The 18,347-nt window shown below is 40.5% G+C and overlaps 1 protein-coding gene across 1 annotated transcript in view; it reads right to left on the bottom strand.

The window, feature by feature from the left end:
- The window catches only part of sf3b3 (splicing factor 3b, subunit 3), a 30,124-nt gene extending 14,750 nt beyond the window's left edge, over window positions 1-15,374 (bottom strand). Inside the window, exons 1-21 of the mRNA XM_020653074.3 lie at window positions 15,232-15,374; window positions 14,447-14,583; window positions 13,162-13,317; window positions 12,659-12,829; window positions 11,590-11,762; window positions 11,151-11,292; window positions 10,683-10,795; window positions 10,367-10,504; window positions 10,059-10,162; window positions 8,862-9,027; window positions 8,605-8,700; window positions 7,941-8,013; window positions 7,465-7,616; window positions 6,918-7,073; window positions 6,100-6,255; window positions 5,316-5,459; window positions 4,899-5,021; window positions 4,552-4,706; window positions 3,544-3,718; window positions 2,790-2,995; window positions 703-859 (exon numbers count right to left, since the gene is read on the bottom strand). Of these exons, the coding sequence (XP_020508730.1) occupies window positions 703-859; window positions 2,790-2,995; window positions 3,544-3,718; window positions 4,552-4,706; window positions 4,899-5,021; window positions 5,316-5,459; window positions 6,100-6,255; window positions 6,918-7,073; window positions 7,465-7,616; window positions 7,941-8,013; window positions 8,605-8,700; window positions 8,862-9,027; window positions 10,059-10,162; window positions 10,367-10,504; window positions 10,683-10,795; window positions 11,151-11,292; window positions 11,590-11,762; window positions 12,659-12,829; window positions 13,162-13,317; window positions 14,447-14,516 (2,826 nt within the window). The 5' untranslated portion in view covers window positions 14,517-14,583; window positions 15,232-15,374. The remainder of the gene's footprint in view (window positions 1-702; window positions 860-2,789; window positions 2,996-3,543; window positions 3,719-4,551; window positions 4,707-4,898; window positions 5,022-5,315; window positions 5,460-6,099; window positions 6,256-6,917; window positions 7,074-7,464; window positions 7,617-7,940; window positions 8,014-8,604; window positions 8,701-8,861; window positions 9,028-10,058; window positions 10,163-10,366; window positions 10,505-10,682; window positions 10,796-11,150; window positions 11,293-11,589; window positions 11,763-12,658; window positions 12,830-13,161; window positions 13,318-14,446; window positions 14,584-15,231) is intronic.
- Between the last annotated feature and the right edge of the window lie 2,973 nt (window positions 15,375-18,347).

The following is an 18,347-nucleotide window of genomic DNA, read 5'->3' as shown; positions in this document are numbered from 1 at the left end:
AATAACGAACACCCTTAACCCGAAGCTTATTGATCATGGGATACAACAGCACTCCGCTTATAGAAAAATGTGAGCCCAGTTGTCTCACATCAGTGTGATGGCAATGCAATTTCATTTTAGCCCCTTTCAATGTGCATTTATTTTGATCAGTCAATCTTTAATCCCAAAACTGTTACCTCAACTTTGACACCAGACTGAGCTTGCTGCAGACCTAAAGATTCTTAATCTGCAGTTACCTGCTAACCTGCACCCTCTATTGGCAAGGTAAGTGATCGCAGCAGTGGTCTGGATTTGTATAATGTGTAAACACGGAAATGTCACCATCTACAGGTGAAGGAGAAACGTAGTGCAATTCTCTGTTTTGAATGTATTGCATTTCCCCCCTTTCAGCAATTTAAGTGTAATTAAACTTAACTTGTTGGCTGGGCGGATTCTGTCCTTTAGTGCACGTGTGGTGCAAACATCTTTAACCACGTCCTTGCAGCTCTCAAATGGTATTAAAAAAAAAGGCTTTTTCTGTCTTTCATTATTTAAGAATCCAACCCGGTGGAAATGGTGACACACATTCAAAATAATGATTAAGAGACACTAATCCATGAGCAGAGTCTGTCTTCCTAAAGTAGGTCATGTACAGGAGTCAGTATTTATAGAAGTCAGATTCAGAGGAAAAACTCCTCACAGTACCTTCAGTGTCAGACTCACCTTGTGCACAAACTCCAGCTTCTCTCCTCCGCCAGTGAGGCGATATGTGTAGATAAATCCTCCACCCACTGATCTGGGGTTGAGAATCATATCTCTGGCAACACCCACCAGAACGTACCAATCATCCCCCGTGTTGGTGAAACGACAAACTGCAACACTGAAAAAGATCAAACACAGGACGGTAGGAGGTGTAAATCATGGGCTCTTTAAAAAATAATTACTCAACAAAAAGGACCTTTTATAATAATTGAACTGGGATGTCCGACACGGTCATAAATCTACCTCAAAGTTTACTCAGTATTATCTAACATTGTGCCTTTGAAGCCGGTACAGGGTAAATGAAGGCAAACACCAACAGTCTTTATTCAAGTTACCTCTCATGGTTTAAAAACTTGCATTAACGCAGACAATGATGCATATGAATGCTTCCACAGGATGTTGCCTGGATGTAGTTAATAGAGCTCAACAGTGACGGCCACTTTTTCAGCAGCTCTGATTCTGGAAGTAAATATTCCCGTTCAAATCCTGCATCGACATTTCACAAAATCCTTACATCAAGAGATTTAAGACTGTAACCAAGACAACCAGCTAACCCTATGCTTGTGTAGTACATTCTATCGGGCGCAAAAACGACTCAAAAGAAACAGAAAACCTGTGTCTCCTACAGGAGCATGCGCTCTCATTTTACACTCAGGTAGCTCGTGGTCAGTCTACCTTGGTTGGTTGTGACATTATATGTGATAAAGAAAAATCAGCTATAGAGAAAATGTGTACTTCTGGAAGCGCACTAATGAGCCCTATAATAAGAAACAAATACTGCTGGACGAAACTACATATTCAGTTTATCATGTTGTACATCATCTACTGTAACAAAGTTCATGCTTGAAACTGATTCCAGTGAAATAAAACTGAATATGAGAAACAATAATAGTTTACAGGATTGTGTGATTAAAAGTTGCTAATAAGCGTGACTGAGGCAGTTTCTTAAGAGAGATGAGAATCCAAGTCTATAAAAAGTTTCTCTTTCTATGAAAACAAAACAAGTCCTTTCTTCTGACTAACACAATCCTGAAAGGTCCTTCATTCTGTTTGGCAGCCCTCGATATCGACTGTGCCAAATAAATCCTGCAAGTTAAGAAACAGCTCTGCAAGAATATGCGGGATTCTGGGAATATTAGGGGGCTGACTTTAATCACTGAGAAAAGACATAAACATGAAACAGTTCATGGTCAGACTCTGGACTCTCTTACCTCATCTGACCCCACCGCAGGCACACGCCACTTTAAATTATAAAACAGAATGTCGTGTGAACCCTTTACTGCAGTGCAAGCAGCTTGTGTCTGTGATCGCTCATTTCCAAATCTCCGCTCGTCCTTTCATATTTTTAATTCCCCTTCTTCCTGTGTACACATTGTGTCTTATCCCTTTAAGTCCTTCTACATCTGTCCCTTGTTTTAAAAAACTGACTGAGGTTAAATCAGAACGCATACACAGAAAACAGTCACTCATTCAACCTGTCATCGTCCCTGTGCATCAGGACCCACTTCTCTGCAGGAACATTGAGAGCAGCCCTCCCAGTTTCAGCTCATCAACGATTACTTATAATGATATCAGGCAAATCATGACCACGTGTACGACAGAGGATACAAGACTGCAGGCAAAGAAGGTAAAATGTTGATTTCATGCAAATGTAAACGTCATGGTTAAATACTCTGTGTAGCATTTTACATTTAAAGATTTAATTGCATGTTGTGTTCCTAATATAGTAATACACAAACTTCACCTTCTGTTCTGTTCTCTGAAAACTTAACCATATATTAAGTTTCCAGCTCTGCTAATCTCACTCCTGTAATCTACAATAAGCGATAGAAGCACCTGCCTAGGGTGTCCTGATTACACTTCTCATTAAAAAGGTGCATAGTGCATGAATACAGGTTTTACATATTTCAATCAGAACCGAGTTTCAGGCAACATCTCTTTGTTTGACTCTATAATTATTGTATTGAGTCGTGTTATTGATTTCAGTAACACACTTTTAATTTTGCTATTCCTCTGCTGCTAAAGCTCATGTCCTTGAACTGACTCACCTGAAAGCAGCCTCGTTCTGTTCCAGCTGCACCTGGTCCAGCGTTGTACCCTGTATGGGGTTGACGAGACGCACCAGTGAGGCCCACTGTCCCGCTCCTGCTTTAGGAGCACCAAAAATGGCCTCAGACAGATTCTCGTTGAGGAAGGCCGCAGCCATCTCAGCGGCGAGCTCTCTTTCATCCTCACCAGCCGCCTCCACCATCTCCTGCAGCGGCCAAAAAACAAACAAAGGACAAAGCACAGAGCAGGTCAGCTGAAGGATTTAGAGGAGCAACTCTGTCCAGCCCTACTCTGAATACAATCAATCTGCATGATTGAAAACTAACTTCATAATGAAACTAAGGATTGAAAATGATGAGGTGTCAAAACCTTCGATAGGGTCTCTGCATGTGTGACTTATTGTGTCTTTTATCTTTTTGTTGAAACTGTCATCTTTTATTCACACAAAAGCCCTTCAAGGGACAGGTGATGCAAATTACCATCTGCTATAAACAATCTGATGCTCACATTGGTTGGCTGTTTTCAGATTTAGTTTACTAGATAAACCATAAATCAAATAAATAACATGCACTTGATTGTCTGGTTAACAGCATATCTCAAAACATCTGCATTTACACTTTGTTAGACAGAACCCTAACACACAATCATCTTTCTTTTTCACCTCTTAACCTTTAAAAAAACAAAACACAGCCTCCTCTCCACTGACACAAAGGGGTTAATACATCATTATCTCAATGAAGTAGCAGCTCATACCTCAGCCATCTGTTGCTTTCTCTGAGCCTTGGTCGCCTCGGTGTAGGCATTGTGGTCGGTCTCGATCAAAATGAGGTTGTTGGACTCGGGGTGGATGACAAACTTTCGGGGTGTGTACTGCAGAGGAAACGCCACCTGGTTGAAGACTGCTCCTAGCTTCTCCAAAGCCAAGATTCTGTTGGACGGATAATGACAAGAGGGGGAGTTATAAATCTTTTCAACCTGATTGGTGACGGCTGAGCTCTGCATACCTACAACACTGTTCTGACATTTTAGTGACAGGTCAATGTAGGACTTTTGTTCAATAAATGTGTTGTAGGTTATCAGGGAATTTGGTGTGATCATTAAATATCTTGTTTTCGTTATTTACTTTCTATACAGGCTGAAAGGTTTGCCTTTTGACATGACTTTATTATCTTGTTTACAAAGATATAACTGTCCGACTGTAGTCATTATATTGACATTTACACTATTTTTATCATAATCCATATTTCTCCTATCACAATAAGAAAGAAAGTAATGGGCCATGTTAAGTTTTTGTTAAACTTTAAAGGAGAATACACAAACAAGTGGATTCTCTACAAATATTTCGTAGGACAAAGGCTGCTTCCCTGGTCATAATTAAAAGGAACACATGGAGCCCATTTTTCATGTTGTGTAGGGCTGCGAGATGATATGATTCCACCAAATAGCGAGGAAGATTGCGGCCAAGTCTGAGGCCAAAGCTTACACGCAATACACTATGTTGTTCTGTAGTCAATATGGCATGTTCACTGATGATAAAAAGGAAAGCTTCCGCCGTGTTATATGCTGTAAAAACAAGATAAAGTTCATTTTATATTTATTGATTATTTGCTCTGGTGCATTTCTGCAATAGTGACACATTATGTCACTTATATATAAAATGTATTATTATTATCTTAGATTCTTCACCACCCTCTCCAAACTTTCTGCAGTGGCACACAGGGCAATCAGAGGACGTGTTACTTTTCCAGAAAGTCTCCGTACCTCAGAGTGTTGGTAGAAATGGCTACTATGCCTTCAGGGCATTGCTCTGACGCAAAACCAGATGCATACTCCAGCGTTTCATATGACAGAGGGGTCAGATGGAAGCGAGACTGGTACGAGTAGCTGAGCCAGGAGCGACTGGACATGGCCAGCACCTGTCAGGAACAAGAGAGAAACACCTCATGATCACCTGTTCTTTAAAATGACAAACATTTACAGATTTAAGGGCAGATAACACGTTTATAGCATTCAAGTGTATCATGTATAATTAAACTGGAGTAATAATAGCATTACTCACACCACTTCTTTGTGATTACTGATTACATGTAAATGTTTGAGACACTTACAGCTTCCTGTCCCTGCATCCTGACTCTGAAGAGCTTGACAGGTCGTGATCCCAGGTAGCGTGTTCTGGTGTCCGACAGGTCACCTGTCACTGGGTCGAGCACAGTCCTCAACAGCACGCCGTTCTGAGGAAAGAGATCAAACATGTAAGCAGTGCATAATGTCCATATAAAGAAGCGAGACATCTGGTTGTATAGGGGGAATGTCCTTGTTTGACATCTGTTCAGATATACATTCACTCCACCTTTGTTAATCGTTGTAACTTTTAATCATCATGTACCCTAAAAGTATTTTCCTTTTAGGTTTATCACTGAGAAGATGCAGCTGACCAGATGCTGACACCACGTGCAAATGTGACATTTTTGTGTTCGAATAAAAGCAACATTTTCACATTCTGTTTGGTGAATGAGACAGGATACCTGAAGTCCAATGTTGAGGTAGAGGAAGCCGATGGTTCCCTTTTCTCCGAGCTCATCCTGTTTCTCAACCCCACCCATCTCAACGATACACAGACTCTCTGGTTGGGCTGGAAGGGCCTGCATGCTCAATGGCTGAAGGCAATCCTTTCAATGATAAAGAATCAGAGGGTTAAGATTAATAAATAATGAAAAAAATACAGAGAGTAGCAAACATAAAACAGTCTCACAAGAGGTGCTGTTAGTGGTTTTCATACAAAAACCTCCTTTTCTCCCTCTACTGGACACTTACAGGGAGTAAACACTCCCATAATAACCATTAATAACCATAACAATACCGAGCTCATGACAAATTCAGGGGCTTTATGAACTTCTACCATGTGCTTAGATGGTCTGTTGACTTCTGTGATTTATAAGGTTGACCTCTTGGTTGGTCAGATGAGTCAGCAGTTCAGTTATTTCTTTGAGTCGATGGTTGATGTATGCTCGACAGGTTATAATTCTTGGCTCCGTGATCCTAAATAAATCTCTTACAGGAGCATGAAAACATTTAAAGGAGGATAAACATCTGGTTGGCTGGTCATTGGCGATAACCCTAACCCGACAGCGGAGAGTAATTTTCGAGATGCACGAGGTTCTCCTCTGGGTCTGGGTGTAACTGTTGTATGAATAAACATGGAAATGATTTGTCTGCAAGATAACAATACTTAACAATACCACCAAATAACATGCAAGTTCTGCTCAATAATTGGGTGTTGTTTTTGTTCTGCAGCGTTTTTGTTCATACCGAAGGGTCCAAGGAGATGATCCGGACTGTGTTGTCCACCAGTCCCACAGCAAGGAATCGTGAACGTTGCTCACCGGGTGGAACATTAGCCAGGCTCATACAAACCACGTCAGCGGACATCTCTTTCCGCTCGGTGTACTCATTCAGCTGGCCGGACTAGAGGGAGGCAGAGGAAGCAGATCAAAGAGAAGGTTACACTACCATTGATATCTTTACTTACATTGGAATCTGTGACTGATAGTCTAGTCCTTCATTTTCATGAGAGGAGAAAGAGAGGCATAGCACAGATTTCTCCTTTATTTTCTGACCCCGACTGGCACTATTTCTCCTCACCCAAATCCACTGACTTTAAAAATGCCTCATCTGACATCTCCTTAACCATACCAACCAAACCCTGTCCACACACTCCATATCTCAGTATTGAGATAGTTGACTGGGCAATGAACCCTCTACATCCCACCTTTACCCGACAGACCCTAACTTTTCATCTACTCTGTTCAGCTACTGCTGCCAAATCTGCAAATCTACAGGCTTTACTCAACTCTATCTAATGATGCATTACATAAAAATTGAGGGTTTCAGGTCGGCTACTTAATTTCATCAATGTGATTTATGTCAAAAATTCAGCATAAAACTTCCAAGAAGATTGTGTTAAAACAGTTAAAATGAACTAATATGAGAGCAGAGATTTCATTCTGATTTGTGACTCAACTATGATGTTAAAGAATCCTAAGACCTGAAAGGCTGAACATGTAACATCAGAGCAACAACATCACTTCAACAATGCAAATTACTGAATTGAACCTCAAACTTCTTACCGGGTCCATCTCGAAGTAGACCAGCTCCCCTCCGGTGAGGGCGATGACGACCTGCCGCTGGTTCACAGCACAGCGGACGATTGTTTTTTTACCTGGCGTCTTCCACTCGTTCACACGCTTGTCAGCTCGAATGTGACGGATGCCATCTGGGTATACCTGTTATGGACAAACAGATGAATGAGCAGGAGAAATACATAGTCACTTCCCGCCTTTTCCTTCTGAACACTCTCTCACCCCGGGAATGGGTGCATTAATAAGAACTTTTTTTTAGGATCACAGAGACTTTTAGGATATTAATTATCTTTGAATTCTGTTGATGCAGTTTTTGATTACCCATGAATCTGTTTGTAGTCCTGTTCAGAAAATTAACATTGTCTTCTTCAATATTTTAACTTGTATGTGAGCTATGGGGTAAACCTGAATCTCCCCCAGGGGATGAATAAAGTATCTATCTGGTTCTACAAATATCTCACTGTGCAACCTTAAGGTAGTTGTCCAGTGTTGTTACAGTATAAATAAAGTTATATTATAGGTATACTGCACACACCTGCACCAGGGCATCTTCACCGAGCAGAGAGCAGGAGAGAGTGGGCGTTGTTCCCAGAAATCCAGAATCAGTCACTTCCTCTACAGTCTCTCCGATGGACAAAACCAGAGTGGCGTTCACGAAAGACACAATGATGTAGGCATCGAATTCGTCTAAAAAAAAAAAAAAAAAAAAAGAGAAGAAAAGAAATAAAAAGCACAGACTGCAAAGACAACTTTATAGAATGACACTTTTATAGAAAACACATTTCACTCACGTACTGACTGAAGGGTTAACACACAGACTAAACACTTTGTGATGTTGAAGGTTTGTGGACATGGCAGTTAAAAAAATCTGTGTGAAATTCAGTCGTTCCAAAAGCCTTCAGAAGAACCGTACAGTCGTAAAAAAAAAAAAAAAAAACACTTTCTGCAGTCTTCACCAGACTCTGAGCTGACACTGTAAATTTGATTTACAAGAGTTTTCAAAGTTTTTACCTTCCACATGTCTGCGTACTGTCCACACAGCATTGGGGTTACCGGGCAGCTCGGACACGGCCATTTCTGACACCTTAAAAAGAATGATACAGAGAAGAGAGAAAGGAGGGACAAAAAGGATTCAACAATCATGAAACTTCACAGATGTTATCATGACGCTGTAAAGGCGCAAGGATGACAGTATGTTTTCACAGTTTAAACGAGCAGTCGTGCAGGCCTTACGAGACTAAGAGGTGGACTAACTGAGGCGTTACTATGACCCTGTTTGTACTGCTCACATGTTTAACTGGACCCCTTTGTTCTGAAAGGCTCAAACATAAAAAATAAGTGCATGAATCACAAGCAGAGCACTACTGGAAAAACACAGTCCAGCCCTGCAGCAGGTCTTTTTACTAAAAGACTCAAACTGGTGAAAAATTACAGAACCAGATGTGTCCAGCGTATGCGAGTACCAGCAGATAACTGGTCATTGTTTGGGGAGTGACAAGAGCTGACACTGGGGGAGGGGGGCAGGGAAGAGATATAAAACAGAGGACTTTGTGTTTGTGCTGAATTCAGGTAGAAACATAAAATCTTCAGCTTTTATTCAGAGAAGAGACATGAAACATGTCATCACTATTCAGCCAACACTGTGTGTGTAACATGTTATTTTGTGTGTTCGTACCTCCAGTCCATGTCTGAGGACCCTCAGAGTAGAGCGTGGTCCTCGTCCACAGGCAACATACAACTGTGGCGTGTCCTCATTAGCCAAATCAGCAATCTGTAAAAAAACAACAACAACAACAACAAAAAAAAAAAAAAAGAGTCTTTAGAATTTCAATGAAAAGTTTAAATTCAAAAAAGCCTTTAATTACAGCAGCAATTTGAAGGGCCAACTGAAGGGTTCATTATCTCTATCATCTCACAGAAACACACACTGACCTGGCAAGACATGATGGGTGATAAGTTCTCCTGTTCATCCACCAGCACAAGATTCTTGAGTGGGCGGGGCTGGAAGAAGAAGGTGTCTCCCTCTTCAAGGGGCATCGCAGAGGAGAACTCTGGCTCCTCATCGTCGTCACCCAAGTGAGCGATCTGGTAGAGGTAACTAAAAGGAAACAACAGGTAAAACACAACATGAGCAACAGAAGTCAGAGGAAACTTTGTTTTTTTTTGATTTTGCATTGAGAGTAGGGCTGCACAACAAATCACCATTTCCTAATTATCACAGAGCATTCGCAATAAACACTATCGCAAAAGTTTGTTTCCCTTGCAATAAATAAGAAATAGACATTTTATTTTAGATTCCATAGGAACATGTAGCAAACACAGGTATTGTGAAAACAACCACAAAGGTAAGTTGTCTTGCCACTTTAGACCATTAAGTTCATTCTCATTGCTCTACATGCTTAATATTTGCTCTAACTACTTCAACATTTCTTTGAAGTAGACATTTGAGGCGAATATGAAGGACTTGCTCAAATATGAAGGTGTCGTGAGATTAGTGTGACAGTCAGACTGATAAACACAGACAGACAACCCAAAAACATAATGACTGTCCAAACTCACACTAGAATAAGTTTTTAGTGAACACGACATTTTGTAAATGTGTCTGAACTCAAAACCTATATAGTCCACTAATTGTATCCCATCATGCATTGTGAAAAGTAGTGTACAACCGATGGTCACCAACGATTTATACCATCTTACATTGCGGTTCAATACTTTTTGAAAAGCGGAAAATGGCATTTACATTGCTCACAGAGGAGGAGAGGAGCAACCAGCTGCAAGTCTTAGCTATGCGACATGACTGTCTGCGTTCGATCGGTGATTGAGTAGTGTCTGAAATGTTTTTTTATTGTGTTGAATGAGTTCACTTTATCGTCCACAACTTTTGGACACAACCAATTACCCCAAACAAAGCTGTCGCACAGAAATTTATAAAAAATATTAACTTAAATGAATAAAATAGATAAATTGCTCATCATTTGGTCGAAAGAGGACATTCTTACTCAGAAATGTAAGAACAAAGAGATTCAAAGTCAAGGTCAGTCAAGTTACTGACCATGTTACTTGGTCAGTCAACTTGGAGTTACTTGGAGAGGAAAGAAGAAGAGTAGTTTAAGACAAATGACTTACTGGTTTCCAAACTCTGAAGACACAAACAGAAAGCCAGTCTTCAGAACACACATGGCTGTAGCCACAGGAATCGTGTCGAAGTACTTCAGCCTGATTTCTGTGACCTGAAAAACAAAAACACAGACATCTTTAAACCCTTATTCTATGTACTGAGAAGATTTGTTGCTGAATCAACACACACAACACTTAATTACAATAGATTTGTTTTATACCCTTCATATCTCTGTGACAGATTTTGGCTTTGAAGAAGTGCAAATAGAGAGCAGTATGGATGAATGATAATCCATCGCTCCTCAGTCTTCACTCACCATTTCCTCATCCGTCTCCAGGGTAACCTTAAAGATGTCTCCCTGCTCAGTCTGGGCCAAGAAGAAAAACATGGACTTGGTCTTGTGGGTAGCTGAGCAGACAAATATCATGCCCCGCTCCGGGTCATCCAGGTCGTTCTGTGTGACAGGACAAATGAGGAGAATGACTCAAACTGTAATGAATCTTTGGGTTGACAGGTTAAATTATCTGCTGAATACTTAGAGCAAAGACACGTGTAACAGTTTTGTGCCACAGTCGTGGGAAGCTGTAATAGAATAATCTGTATTTTACATTATTTCAGTATTGAGCACTCACCCTACGACGTGGGATGGGACAGCGGATGTCAGGCTGGTCTCCAAAGTTCTTGTAGGTGATGTAGTTTTCAGAGCAGATCAGGACTCCACTGGGCCCATCTGATCCCCCGGGAACTACACAGACAGAAGTGTTTCGTACATATACACTTCTTTTTTTAAAATATGATTCCAGGTAAACAGCAGAGCGACCTTTTGTGCAGCCTGCACATTCCCCTCACTACTTTAACTTGCTTTTCAATGTGTTGTTGTTGTCTTTGCTAACTGGTGCTGAGATCAGAGAAGGTACTTCTTTCTCCAGAGATGGTCAGAGAAGAGACATGACAAACTCATCACATCTGCAACACTTTGACGTGCGTAATAATCCTTAAGCTAAAAGTGCTAAATTCAAATACTTGCACAGTACATTCAAACCATTAGTATTAGAAGTTTAACATTTATCATAAGATTGCATTTGAGTCTGAGTGCTTACCAGTAATGAGGAAGTTTCCGTGCTCCTCCAAAGCCTCACTGTACTTGCGGACCACGTGATTCAAACCGAGGTCCAGCTCGTAGAAGGTGAGCGTCTGTTGAGTGTTGGCGGCCGCTTCTCCTGTCGGGTCATTATCAGCTTCCTGGAAAGAGCAGTAATAGACGGAGATTGTTTTTAATGAGACCATTGTTAGGTGAAATATAGTCTGAGACACTACTATGTGGTGATCTTCAACTAAAAATTATTGTATTAAAAGGTTTATAGTGTTGGCATATTTAACCAAAATATTACAAATAACAGCTGAGTATCAGACTTCAAAACATAGATCAGAGAAGTTTTTATCTTTCTCCAACAATAGTCTGAGAAGAGACATGAAAACTCATCACATCAACAACACAAACCTGTTGGTAACCGTACAGTCATGATAACATCTCCATACCTCATAGTCCATCTCGAGGCAGGCGAACATAGGGTTTTCAAAGCCTACATCGACTCCTACTACATGGTAGACCAGCGTGTTGGCTTTATGTGCTTCCAGTGGAGAGGAGATGGTCAGTCTGGCAGCTGCATCTCTGTTCAGAATATAAACCAGCTTCTGTTTCTCGATCGCTCCTAAACAAGGGACAGAAAAAAAGTACTCAAAACGATTGACACTAATGTAGTTTAAATATTCAGGGCTCTGCTCAAAGACAAACATATTGAATTGAATAAACACAAAACAGTAATGACAGACTGTTTGAAGAATAGACATTCAGCTGGACACGTGTCTTGACACTCAGTGGCTACTTTATTCAGTACTAACAAGAAAAATAAAAAAACAAATTGAATGAGAAATCCAAAGAAAAAAATTATAATGCAAAAATAAATATATATAGCTTTTCTTAAAATCAATATTGATGCCCAACAGAAATTATCCATGCCATTGTCAGTACCACTCCTATCATTATAGGCATAGGTGTTCATGTTTTTTTTTTTTAAGTTGGAAAGGGACTCTGCAGATTGAAAGAAGTTTGGTAATTTGTTCCGTCAACAGGGGACCAGAGAGGAGAAAAGTCCAGCTACAGATTTAGGACCCTGTTGTGAAGGTTGGATTGGCAGCCTTTCATTGGCAGAGCGTAGTGGGCGGGAGGGAGTGTAGTCCTGGATCAGAGAGTTAAAGTAAGGAGGAGACATTTTTGTCTCTGTTTTGTAAGTGAGCAGCAGAGTTTTAAATCTGATGCGAGCTGTAACTGGGAGCCAGTGTAAGGAGATGAACAGCGGAGTGACATGTACTCTTTTAGGAAGGTTGAAGACCAGTCGTGCTGCTGCATTTTGTATCATCTGCAGGGGTTTGATAGTGCATGTAGGAAGACCTTCCTGTTAGGAGTTGCATTTGTCAATGCATGTTATGACAAGAACCTGTACCAGGAGCTGTGTAGCATGCTATAAAAAGGTAGGGCATGATCTTTCTGATTCTGTAATGGGAAAATCAACTTGACCGGGAAAGCAAAACAAAGTAATTTTCTTACCTATCATAACAGCTCTGCCTTTTGGGTCAACAGCCAGGAACTGGCCAGGGACGATGCGTCTGCAGCCACTCTTCCCAAAGGTTTCCTGATGGATCTTCTCAAACATGTTTTTTGATGGATGGTATTCCAGGATGATGATACGACCGCTGTCACTTCCAACAACAATGTAATCTAAAAAACATAAACACACAAAAATAGTGTCACATGAAGCACAACAATGATTTCCCTTTGCATTGCATCAGTTTATTTAGGTCACAGAACCAAAGTCAAACATCAAAGTCAACTCGTGCTAAAGGGTGATGACCAATGGGGATAAAAAAGTTAAACTTGTATGCTGAGATCAGAAATGTTCAATCTTTCTCCAGTGATTGTCAGAGAAGAGACATGACAAACTCATCATATCTGCATTACAAGCATGTTTCCTCAAAGCATCACCCAGAGACTTCATGAGCTAACTATGCATATAAATGTCCTTTGAAGTGTATTCATCTTTCGGTACATACCTTTGGTTCCTCCAGTGAGTCTGAAAGCCATCAGGGACCTAACGATGCCAAACACCTCCATTGTGAGCAGAGTGTGCACCTTTCCTGTATTGGCATCAGGCCGCAACAATTCCAAGATCTTTCCCCTGGAAGTAACAATCTCCTGCAACTTGGTTCCTATAAAAAACCCACAAACATCTCTTTTCAGTATGGGTGAGATGAGGTTTTGTGGCACAAGTTCTGATTATGGTGATGGCATCCTCAATATCAAAACGAGATGCTATTTCTCATCAAGGTGTTTCATAGACACAGAGCAGCAGCCACCTCGACTGAGTCTGATGTTTAACTTGAAATTATCACAGAAGATGCCCCCAGCCGCTTTCAAACCATTTGTGTTGCAGCCATTTCCCCCGGCGGAAGATTAAACTTGTATGCTGAGATCAGAAATGTTCAATCTTTCTCCAGTGATTGTCAGAGAAGAGACATGAAAAACTCATCATATCTGCATTACAATTATGTTTCCTTAAAGCAACACCCAGAGACTTTATGAGCAGTAACATTCATTACAGATTAACTTTTTCAAATGGAGCTCCATTGTTTGGCATTTTGTAACTTCAAATCAAATAAATACTTTATTTCCAGTCGTATATGTTTTAATCAAAGTTTTCTTAAAAGTAGTGTTTAAAATACCAGTGTTGTGTTTCATCTCCCGAACTGAGAGTATCCTCATAACCCTACTTTTCAGCATGTCGAGTTTTAAACATCAACTGTAAGAACTAATGGCGCCCCCCCCTTGAAGGTCAAGTTAAAAAAAAATATATATTTGTTTTTTTTTGTTAAGATTTATTTTAGGGCTTTTTGTGCTTTTATTGAAGAGATAGGATAGTGGATAGAGTTGGAAATCAGGGAAAGAAGTCATTTAAGGATGCCTTTCTGATAGAAAAGGACAGCTGTCATTAAAAGTAACACATGAACACCAAGATTCCTTCAAGTGTTTGTGTCGTCGTGTCCCCCCACCCTCCCAACGCTGTAAACCTAGGGGAAACACTGGTGAAAAACGGTTACATTCAATTTTTAGGTCAATTACTACTTTTTGATAAATAGACACATTCAAAGACATTAAAGGCTCCAAGGAATATAATAAAAATAAACTAATATAGTTCTTCTTACTACAAATGTTGCAGGAGCATTTTGACCTCTGCAAATCATTCAGTCTTCATGCACCTTGGTAGTTGATTAAGTTAGACGGAAAGCCCTACTCTGGTTCAAAGAAACCATACCAGGAAAAAGAGGATGCAGTGATCACCTGAGAAGTTTCCATGGATGGCATGTGTGATGCCCGTGGCACGCTGTAAGGTGATGTTGTACAGAAACATGGCTCCTTCTTTGGCTTCCCCAAACGGTTTTCTCCAGGGGCTGCGAGCGGAGCACTGAGCCCAAGACCTGCAATGAACAAACAAGGGGTAATATATGGATTCTTTTTTTTTTTTTTTTTTTTTTTTAAATGGCTTAATACATGTTCTTCCTACGACTAGTTGTTTAATGTTTTCCGTGACAATTGTTTACAGGATATTCGAACTGAACTGTGCTTATACTGTTGAGAAAGTCACTTTGCACTGTGGTAAGATAGTAACTCTACAAAACGTATAAACTCTTTAGACGTAATGCCACTCAATATAAGTAGTAATAGTAGAAGTAAATTATCGTTACTCAGAACATGGGCTGTGTTGTGTTGAGAAACATAACCAAGGAGCAATGCTAACGTTAGCTTAGCAAATAAAAGACGTATTTTACGTTGACCAAGTCCAGATATATGTTTTTTTCTACTAACTTGGCTACTAAAACGCAAGACAATGTTGCACAGCGTTTCTCGGCTTATGTCTTTAAAACTGAAGTGAAGTGCTTCACTTTCCAGAGTTTGGCTAAATAGCTAATCTCTCAACTTGTAGCCCATTCATTAGAAGCGCCACTTACGACTTGGCGCTATCTACGGATATCTCGCTTTGTTACGTAAAGCCGAGCACAATTATCACGCATTTCATACTCATTTTATAAACGAAAAGATGCCGATTGATATTATACAATATTTACCTGAGTATTAATCAGGATGATTCAGATTTCAGGTGGATAAAGTCTCAGACAAACAAATAATATTCCTTTTCGCCGGGGAGCCAACGATGAGCCGCCGTTTCAGGGTCCTTTGTCCAAAATCGTCGCCACGTTAGGTGTTCAAAAAAGTGCCTGACATAAATCTGCGACATGCTGTAGTAACGACGAATATCCAGCAGGTGTTGTTAAAGACCTCCATATTAATGGTCCTTACCTCAGTTTAACCTAGTGTAAAAGTGATGGGTAGGATGTAAATTATGGATTTCTTACAATACCGAAAAATGTTACATGCTATAGGCCTATTGATTGGATAGCTTCCTCTTTGTTTTTTTAATAATATTGTTGCTTTTTCTATTATATGTTTAACACTTTGTACTATATTTCAATTGTATGCCATTGTAAGTGCCATACAATTCTACAATCCTATTCTACAATTCACTTAGCAGACGCTTTTATCCAAAGTGACGTACAAATAAGGTAATTTTTGGTCAAGGGACCACACCAGGGCATGATACACATGTTTTATTTATTGCATTGACCAAGTAACCCGACACACACACACACACACACACACACACACACACACACACACACACACACACACACACACACACACACACACACACACACACACACACACACACACAGTTGAGTATTTTATCAGATATTTCTGTTATCTAGGCCTATATATTTAAATATTTGCACCATCATCAAAATAGATAACCATTTTAGCATTCAGTCATGTTTATTCTAGTGCAAGTACAAAGAGAGCAATTGAAAAACAAAATTGAATAATTACTTATGAATGAAGTTTGCAATCCTGATGCAGAAATTCATTTAATTTAATTTTTTTTAAATAAAAATTAAAAAACAAACAATAAGATAGGGGGTAGGGGGGTCATTCAGTATCAGTTAGTAGATGTTAATTTAAACATAAATCCAGCTCCGTGTAATTGGCTTTTTATAAGCTTTAATGCAGCTATGCGTATTATTGTAAACATATTTATTTATCTAAAGCTGAGATATCGATCTGTCTATTCTGAGAGCTCACTGCTTAAACAAAGAAAATAAATAGAAAGGTACAACCACAGCAAAAATAGGCCTATTTAAAAAATAAACACTACAAAAATGTTATTGGATTAATTGTTATTTTTTGACGACATTCTCCCTTGAGATGTATAGTTAAACATGTTTACGTCCTCAAAAACACACGTTTATAAATTCCGGAAAGATACAACCGGATGTTGTAGTTTTACTTTATTTAGCGTGACAGTGGCGCTACGGTGGTCTGCGAGGACCATCCCTCCCTGGAAAGCCACCAACCGACGCCGCCTCCTGCTTGTCCTGCCTCGTCTCAGAGGAGAACAGTCCACGGTCTTCTTCTCTTACTGGACTCCGCCTCATCACACTCATTTTTATTCATCGAGCGGGTTAGCAGCTTTCATCCTCTTCATCATTTGGTACCCGGGTGGTGGTTTCACATTGCTACGCAGAGACCGCTCAAGGTAATGTGAACGTGCTTTTTCCATTAACTGAGAAGCCTACTATGCAATTCCGTTGATCGTTTGTCCTTTTTTAAATTTAAATCTAGAGAGGGGTGAAGGAAACACCACACACTTAGATTCAGGCAACGTGACCGCAAGCCACGAGAGAGGAGGCACAGCTACAGGAGCGAGCGAGGCTGAAAATGACCGGCTGTTGAGACCAGCGCTGCTTTGGGATTTCAACCTCAAACACAACAGGCACAGCAAGGTGAGCACTAGAAAAATGTGTTTCTGCAGGCAACGTGCCTCTGCACAGGGCGTACAATTCCAGCTGTGTGAAACAGTGCTTGTTTTAGTATGGGTAAGGATGAAGAGGCAGGTATCAGTCTCCTCCAGTATGTGCTACTGGAGGCCATATAGTGGGCTCTTGGCACCCCCACCCCCCCTTCTCTCTGCCCGGCTCGAGATGCTTTGTAGTCGGTGACCTGCCTCACAATGTCCCCCCCTTTTTGCGTCTTTCCCCGTAGGCATCAGTCGACAAGCACAAAGCAAACTGTGGGCACTTTACTCACCCAAGCCTTGTTTGTCAGTGAATCTGGTACTTTTCTCAAAACAAAAAACCTTTAGTGAAAATTACATCTACTTTGAAGACACTTTTTCATAATGAGGTACACAAGGCAGGTGGACCATATTCATATTTAACAGCCAAACTCCTAAAAGCATTTTCCTAGAAATGCAGCCAGTGTGCAGAAAACATGTCACTTTCCCTCACTGTTGCTCAAAATGTTGTCTCTTTTATCGTTTTGACATTTTCCTCCCAAATGACATTAAATGCAGTGACTTGGCAAGAGCTTGACATTTAAGTGTCCTTCCCTAGTTTCTTTCCTACTTCCCCCCTCCTACGCCTCTTTCTACATCCTCGATTTCTTCTTTCTCATGTCTTCCCAAATCACTCTCCCTCCCCTGTCTGCATGTGCTTTTTTTGTTGCTTTTTTCTTTTAAAGTTATCCCCTGTCCTCCATCACCAAATCTTCACCTCACTTCCTCCGTCTTCTTCTGTTTCTTTACCCTCTTGACACCCATCTGCCCTTCTCTCCACTTACCTCCCCTTTTGTCCTCTCAGCCATCTAATTCATCCCTCCGCGGCTCTCTTTTCCCCTCCATCGATTTGCCTGGAGGTGTTGCTAAGAGACAACAGTGGTCGGAGTCCTGTGTAGGGTAGAGTAGATGAAAGGGTACAAGGTGATTCTCTCCCTCTCTTTTCCGGGTCAGGTTGTGTGACATAAGTCTGTTTGTTGTAAATGGACACGATGAGGTGAGATGACTTGCTCCCTAACATTTTAATGTGAATGCAGGTCCTTATGGTCCTTCCAGTGTGATAAAGTAGATGAACCATAAGCTGTCTATAACATAGAGAATAAGAAGGTGGGGCGATTATGGTGAACACACACCTAGATTGTGTTGTTCTCTTTGAATTCACTTTGACACTTAAGATAAAGACAATCAAAGGAGGTTGGGTGTAGGTCTTGTGCACTTTGATAAAATAAAATAAAATAACCAGACACATTAAGAGTTGTACAACAGAATGACCTCTGACATTACAGCTCCTGCTCT

The sequence above is a fragment of the Labrus bergylta genome, chromosome 7 (assembly GCF_963930695.1).
Source record: "Labrus bergylta chromosome 7, fLabBer1.1, whole genome shotgun sequence".
Taxonomy (NCBI): Eukaryota; Metazoa; Chordata; class Actinopteri; order Labriformes; family Labridae; genus Labrus; species Labrus bergylta.
This window is presented reverse-complemented; position numbering and strand designations above follow the sequence as displayed.